Genomic DNA, 7642 nt, shown 5'->3' on the forward strand with positions numbered 1-7642 from the left:
CTGGCTATTGAGAGCACTGCTTCTTATTACTACCATACTAAAAGTTTTCACAAAATATTATTATGTGCTATATTTCTAGCTGATCATGCATGATGTGTGCTTCTTCAACATGTATCAAATATTGAAAGGGAACATAAATAAAACATAAATAACAAAAGTACAAAAAGCCCAGCAAAAGCTTTGTGACATTTCCAAATAAATTAAATAGATTATATATATATATATATATATATATATATATATATATATATATATATATATATATATATATATATATATATATATATATATATATATATATATATATAAAGCTAGTTTTTATTTTAATTCATTTAGGGCTCGGTGATATGATAATAAAATGAATAAATCATTTTTTCTCTTTCTCTCTCTCTCTATGAAATATTTCAATTCAGGTTTTTTGTCTTATTGAAAAGAAATGAAAATGCCTTTCACTGTTGATTTTCTGAACATAAACAATATAGATTTAATGCCATTTAGTCAAATCTCTTCCTTCAAAATCTAAACTCTGCCTAAGTGACAGAATCTTGATATCAATTAAAATTCAAATTGCACAGCCCTACATTCGTTACTACATTCATCATTTAAATATTAACCAGCAGACTTTCTCTTGTAACTGTTTACATTGCACCTGGCCTCCACACACGAGGCTGAACGCCACCCTTAGTAGCTACAAAACGTGGCTTTGGTGCTTGAACTGTAGTTGATTTAAGAGGGGGCAAAGAGGCCAAGATACTGAGCTCGGGGGCGCTCTGAAACTGCTTGGCTGCCTGGAGCCCGGTGGAGTATGACACTGGAGTATAAGGTGTGGGGACAGAGGGGGGCACTGGATTGGGGACACCAGGAGCCGTAAACGTTGGCAGCCTGGGCAGACCCACTGGTTGAGGGGGAGCTGCTGCCTGAGATGTTGCACTGCTTACCGGTGCTGAAAGGAGAGGTGCTTGAGGGTGTGAGAATGGGGCAACGTGAGGAGGAGAGGTGGTACCTGAAAGCGTTATGCGGTCTCCCAGTGTGGTGGCCGAGCGGGGTGCTATCACTTTTGGCGTCAAGGTGGGAGCAGACATGGGAGTCGGTGTGGAGAATCGTTTGATCTCATAAACTCGTGCGGTTTTGACTGGAATTTGTTTGGGTGTAGTTAAGGAACTGCCGACCATTCCATAATCACCTGCCTGCTGCTGCCTCTGAGCCTGATAAGAAGGTAAAGCTGACAGATTAGATACACTGCCACCGTAGTTGAACATGGCTGAATTGAGCTGGTATGGTTGTCTTCTCATAAAATCCAGAGCTTTGATTCCATCTCTCTGGGGGGGTGCTCTGCTTTGACCTTCAGTCCTAGTATCTCTCTGAGGGCCAGTAGGAATTGTGGGTGCCAAAAGAGGATTGTACCCAATTGGTGGTGGAGCTCGAACATTTGGGGTGTATTTCCATTGAGAAGAGATGTCAGGGTTCATTGAGGGATGACTAGATTGGACTGAACTGTGAAAAGACACCTCTTGCTGGTAAGGTGTCTCAGGTGGGGTATCAATCACATACATACCCATTCTACTTTGCCTTTTTGCAAATAATTGGGCCCCTTTACCTTCTGCTTGTAGGATTGGTGTTGTTTCGTGAATAACCTTAGGCTTAGGTGCTACAGGAGGAGGGAGCCTGTCAAAATCACCACCCTTCTGGTCTTCTGTTTCATCATTGTATGCTTCAGAGCTTTGGCCATATCTTTGTCTGGTTGATCTTTCATCAAGGTTCTGCACCATGGACAGAAGTTCAGGATTAGGTGAATGTTTTTTAACTTCAGGGACAGTAAACATTGGTTTGGGTTTTCCACCGCGTCGCAGTGAATCCAATAAGATTCCAGTGCGACCTGTAGATCCAGGAACAGGAGTGGGTGGAACCAGTTCTGGCTGAGAGACAACAGACACTGGTACCACAGGCGCAGAGAACTGCATGGGAGGGAGCTGGGGCACTGCTGCCTGCACAGGGGGCATCTGGGGCACTGCTGCCTGCACAGGGGGCATCTGGGGCACTGCTGCCTGCACGGGGGGCACTGGAGCACTAGGAACTGTTTGTGGCATTGCTGGAAGATTTGGTGGAGGCATAGGTACTTGTGGAGCTGAAGGAATTGTGGGCACAGGCAATGGGGGAATTGTGACCAGTTGAGCTTGATGGACTGCTGTTATTGGTGGTGCTGCCTGTAAAGTTTGTGCTGAGGTAGAGAAGACTGGCTGATAAGGTGCTGCAGGAATCTCTGAAGCCAAAGGCATGCTGGGTGGTCCATGTGGGGGAATTACTGATGGGGGTACAGTGGGTAACTGTGACATTAGCGGTGGAACATGAACACTTACTTCTGAGGTTGTTGGAAAAGGTGCCATCACAGCAGCTGAGGCTGGCCTCTGGCTTGTTTTGGTGACAGGTGGTCGGAAGGGTACTGGCGCAGTTGATGCTCGGATACTGATGAATCCTGGTGTAAACGGACGTGCCGTTCGATTTAGCACACTACTCACTGGTTGTTCTGGTAATGGGGTCTCACTGGGGGGTTCAGGAGTACCAAGAACAGTTACTGGAGCAGTGCTTGGTTTTGGTGCTACAGGGGGGGAAGCCATTATGTTTGCTGTATACACTGGAGATTTAGCTGGAGAGGCTACAGGTTGTGATACCTGCTGGACTACAAGTTGACCAGATGACATCACTGATGGACCAAATTGCGTCATTGGTGGACCAGACGACATCATTGGCTGTAGCTGATGTGAGTGGATTTGTGAAGGCATAACTGTACTTGTCTGATGCATTTCTGGCTGCTCCTGGGCCTGCAGCTGAGAAGATACCTGTTGATGTGCTGCTTCTATTTTCTTGGCATGCTCCACAGCTCTCTTTCTCTGTTGCTCAAACAGTTGTGCTCCCTTTCCTGCTGTATCACTCAACCCTGGACTTGGAGCATCTTCAGCCCCATCTCCACGTCCCTCTGTCCCCGCTGTGGCCCTTTTCTCTAACATATCTATATAATCACTGTCCCAAGTTGGATCAGGAACTGAGGAAAAACCATCTTCATCAAACTCTGACTCACTCCCGGGAAACACTCCATCTTCCTCCTGTGAGTCCTGACATCGATCCTCATCAACACTGCCAAAGCTGGTTAAGGTGTATTTTTTGGATCGCTGGCGTCTCTTTTTAAACATGAGCACCCCTTTTGAATGTGGGTTAGGGGCATCAGTCAGTAGAGATGCAATAGTTCGACACTTGCTTTTGGCTTCTTTAACATTTTTGTCTTGCATGGTGTCCCCTCTGTTCAGTTCTGCAGGGTGTAAAAGCCAAATGCATGATTAAAAATAATGCAGTTATATACAACATTCAATCAAATACAATGAAATATAGTTCATTAAACTGCTTGAATGCATTTATACATTTTAATTTTGACATCTTTTGGGAAAAAATATCTCCCAATAGTTTTAGTGTCAGATACATGAAATACTTTAACTGTCTATTTTGCAGCAAAATTTTGCTAAATAATTTGTTGATCTTGTGGTAATCTGCTTGTTAAAGCTGTTGACTGGTATAAGTCACTTCAAAGCATTGGGGTCTGCATATGCTCTAACTTGCTATGGTGTCAAGTATAACACTGGCAACCTAATGCTGTCCCCTAATAGACACAAGCATGTGAAGATGGCATTCATTTTGTCCAAGGCTGTCTGTAAACCCAACATAGAAAATTAAATATATTTATATGTGTCTGACTTTTTCCTTTTAGGTTATTTTAATTATTAGAAAACAGTTGCAATATCTGTTGTCAGTGATGTTTGCAATACATGTTTGAAAACTAAGGAGAGGAGAAATATATTCTCAAAATTACAAATGTGAGTAAATGTGCCCTTCTTTTCTAAGTTGTTAAAAGCAACTGTGCTTTTCCAAGATCTTGAATTCACCAGTGCAGCAATGCTCTTTTCTTTGCAATTTGTATTTTTATTCTTAAGCCATTCATTGGAAAATTATTATTATAATTAAGTAATTATAATTAATTACTTAATTATAATTACTTAGTAATTATAATTAAGTAATTTTATGTATTTGTTTAGGTAAAACTATGAATTGGACTTACTTGCTTGCTTAGCTTTTTCCATGTATGTTTTAGAAAGCTCTTCATCTACAGGTTTGTTCAGTGGCCCCACCATTGGCACAAGCTGACTCCTGGAGCCCAGCATCAGGGCCTCTTTGGCCCTCTCCGGAGACACTAATGGCACGTTTGCCGGCTCAATGAAACCACTGTCATCTTCTTGGACTCCATCCCGTGGTCCCTGGTCATCTGCTGAGGAGATAATGGACGACGTCTCGGTGGAAGTTTGAGAAGACCACATACCTGGCCCTGGAGGCTGATATATCACTTCCCTGCGTGCCACCCCCGGTAACCCACTTCCTCCATTTCCATTGCTTTTTCGTCCTTCTAATAATGGATGGTATATATGTGCATCAGGAGCACTGTCATAGCCACTCATCTCGGAGGTCTCCCCACCCTCAGGAGACGCTCGGCCTGTTGGCTTGCCAGGGACGGAATTGCTTGGACTTCGTCGTTTCTGGCGGCGTTGCCTTTCATAGCCAGCCACATCTGCATCACTGTCTGTCTCGCCATAATAAGCTTCGCTTCCAGGCGGAGATGTCAGCCCACTGGTCAGAGACGAGCGGCTCCTGTGCACCTCGCGGACAGGTGCATGCTGAGGAGGGGTAGGAGACATGGAGCGCAGGGCTGCTCTGTATTCTTTGTCAATGCGGGGAGATGGTGCACGTGTTACAAGTACTACTGACTGGAAACCTACTGGAACTCTGCAAAATAATATTAGGGCATAGTAATGAACTGTACAGAAAATATACTTCAAAAATTATATACTAGTTCACAGCTAACCTTTCTAAACCTTTCTATACTTTTGCCAAATACTACTTAACACTTTCTCACCTTTTGACACGAATATGAAGTATGCCTGGGGAGCTGTCGATGAGGTTCATGGCTTGAGCATGCGATAACATCCCACATGGCTGGTCATTGATTGATACCAACTCATCAGCTTCCTGAAGCCCAGCCCTGCAGGCTTTGCTACGCTTTCTCACCTGCAGCAGCAAATCAAGGTAGACAACATACATCATCAGACATCTACATTTCATATACTATATATATATATGTATAACTGTACAGGAAATTGCTTTATCAAACTGATATCAAGCAGCATTTATTTGTGCTACTAATGCTTCACATAACAAACTGACATGTACAAACTGTCACATGTATGTCATAATTTTTTATAAAATGATTATAATAACTACATGTTTATATCCATGCTGATTGATTATTGGACCAGGAGCATCTTCAAACGATGTCAACATTTGAGTCTCTATGGCTCCACCTGTTAGAGACATGCCCATACAAATGTGTCAGTATTACATTTCCCTGGCCTACAGGGTGAAAGAGCAGGCTGTTTTAGATAGTTAGACACAGCTGTCCACTGTCATACTGGTCATTTGTTTCAGGTGGACTGATATGGTATATGCACAAGTCCAAATAATTTATACTATGAAAATGGGGGATTCCAGTGTCTGCATCAGATCCCTAAAGTCCACCAAAATACTTAACATGCATATTCTATATCGCTGCTTTAGACATCTATTCGATATTCATTGTTCTATGTCACTGAGTCTCCTCTTTTCATCATAATAACAAATGTTTTACAGAAAATGTAGTAGTAGTAGATAGTAGCCTATGCATTGTATTATTTGAAAAATTACAAAAATGTCCAAATAAATTTCTAAGGCGATTAGTTAGTATTAACTGTACTAAAATTAGTGTATGAGGTTCTTTCTTGAATGTGCAGTTGAAACACACACCTTGGCTGACCCAGTGACCCATTGCTAAAGCCAAATATAGCTAACTTGAAAAGTTCTTTTGCTTGGTGAGCCAGCAGGCCTGCATTCAATTTAGTAGGAAATAAGCATGTTTATTTCACAGATGCACGTTTATTATGTGTATTTAGTATAGTAGTTAATACATTTGCATGGGTTACTTTAATTATATTAAACAATTAAAAAATCCTATGACTATGTGGGACTCTCCTTGAAGAAAAAGGTGAAACTACCAAAATCTGCAAGGCTTTTAATATTCCATAGCAACTTTTTTTCATATCTCCTTACTAAACCGGATTGTGCTACCTTAAGCCAGTCCTCATTTTCCTTCATCAAAGAGCTGCTTCGATCATTTCCTTCTGCTCTACAGCACACCTGACTTACCTTTGCCACCTGTAGAGGCTTCTGATGTTCAGCTCCTCCCTGGAGACGAAAGCCCCATGGCGCTCCACCTGATAAAGTAATTATGACTTCTTCTGCAACCATTGTTCACGTTTCTTTTTTTTTTTTAGACTTTTCTTTTTTGTTGCGTTGCTGGTGTCCTTGTCGTTTCTCTTTGCCGGGGGATCCTAATATGTTTTCTCCATGGTTAGCAGTCAGGGCCCCTTACAGAGCACTGACCTGCTTGATGCCTGCCACGCTGTCCGGCTGCCGACTCCTGTCTAACTCCAGCCTCAAGGCCAATGCTCACACCTGAACATTGGCCCACGTGTGCCCCCCACCCCCTCCCCATCTCTAAAGAGGAAAGGGCGGGAGTAGTGGAGGAAAATATTGTGGGGGGTCTGCGTCTACATGCACTGAGGAATGCTTCGACTAAACGAGCAAGGGGAGGGTCCAGTACAACACTTGTCCTGTCACTCACATCAATGGCATAAGGTTGCTGATATCCCATCCAAAAATAGGATCCAAGCACTGCTCTTTTACAGACCAAGGGAATGAGAGCTTTCATTTGCACTGTTTCATAGTATTCATATTGCTGCAGCAAACACCATCCAGAATGATGGCAAGGTTTTGTTTGAAATCATATTTGATATCTTTGAAATCTATTGATATCAGACAAAAGTGTAAAAAAACATCTATAAAAATCAAACACTTGAACAATAGACACTCTGAAATTGTTTTGTTTTTGTTCAGCATCAATGCAATCCTTTTTATTTATATGATCATTACCACGATAACTTGATCTTAAGACAGTCTGTGCTGTCTTTACAGAGCTTAGAATAAAGCCTCTGATGAATCACTTGCATGGCTATTGACACTTTCTGACATGCCAAAACCACTTGTTCACCATTTTAATCCAGAAATACAACCATTAAATCATAATGTCATTATAAAACATGTAGTATATAGTATACAGAATTTTAATGCATACACTAGCCCTTTAATCATTAACCAAAGTATTTTATTGATGTATGTACAACACCACTTATCTTATCATCAAACTATTTGGCATTGCCTGTCTGTCTGTATGGTTGTTGTGTTAGAAGAGCGATGTTGCTATTATCAATGCAGCTGGAGGTTACCAATGATAGCTGCTCCCTTTGGCAGCCAGTCCCTGCAGCTGTCTTCAGATCTCAGGATAGTAACTAAGATCTGTCCCTGTAAGGCCCCACTAAAGGTCTTGGCCTGTCTTTTTGAAGATACGCATTAAAGCTAGACTGATATTACTTTATTCTTTTAATATAGTTCTAAATCAAATTCATATAACAAATAATGAATTGCATTCATTTAAGCTGACTGACAAATTTAT

The 7642-nt window shown here is 41.8% G+C and overlaps 1 protein-coding gene across 1 annotated transcript; it reads right to left on the reverse strand.

The window, feature by feature from the left end:
• Window positions 1–316: 316 nt before the first annotated feature.
• Window positions 317–6573, reverse strand: synpo2la (synaptopodin 2-like a). Its single transcript, XM_055162915.1, has 4 exons — window positions 6277–6573; window positions 4955–5106; window positions 4106–4824; window positions 317–3304 (listed from the first exon to the last, which is right to left on the reverse strand). The coding sequence occupies exons 1-4, from the start codon at window positions 6376–6378 to the stop codon at window positions 639–641; spliced, it is 3639 nt and encodes a 1212-aa protein (XP_055018890.1). The 5' UTR covers window positions 6379–6573; the 3' UTR covers window positions 317–638.
• Between the last annotated feature and the right edge of the window lie 1069 nt (window positions 6574–7642).

The sequence above is a fragment of the Boleophthalmus pectinirostris genome, unplaced genomic scaffold, assembly GCF_026225935.1.
Source record: "Boleophthalmus pectinirostris isolate CB_2022bp ecotype Guang Dong unplaced genomic scaffold, ASM2622593v1 HiC_scaffold_5, whole genome shotgun sequence".
NCBI classification, from domain to species: Eukaryota; Metazoa; Chordata; class Actinopteri; order Gobiiformes; family Gobiidae; genus Boleophthalmus; species Boleophthalmus pectinirostris.

Excerpts from the sequence above, each read along its gene's own strand:
- synpo2la (XM_055162915.1), bottom strand. The coding sequence starts at position 6,378 with ATGGTTGCAGAAGAAGTCATAATTACTTTATCAGGTGGAGCGCCATGG. Across the intron at positions 4,825-4,954 it reads CTTCATATTCGTGTCAAAAG|AGTTCCAGTAGGTTTCCAGT; the intron begins GTGAGAAAGTGT and ends ATTATTTTGCAG. Across the intron at positions 3,305-4,105 it reads GGAAAAAGCTAAGCAAGCAA|AACTGAACAGAGGGGACACC; the intron begins GTAAGTCCAATT and ends TACACCCTGCAG.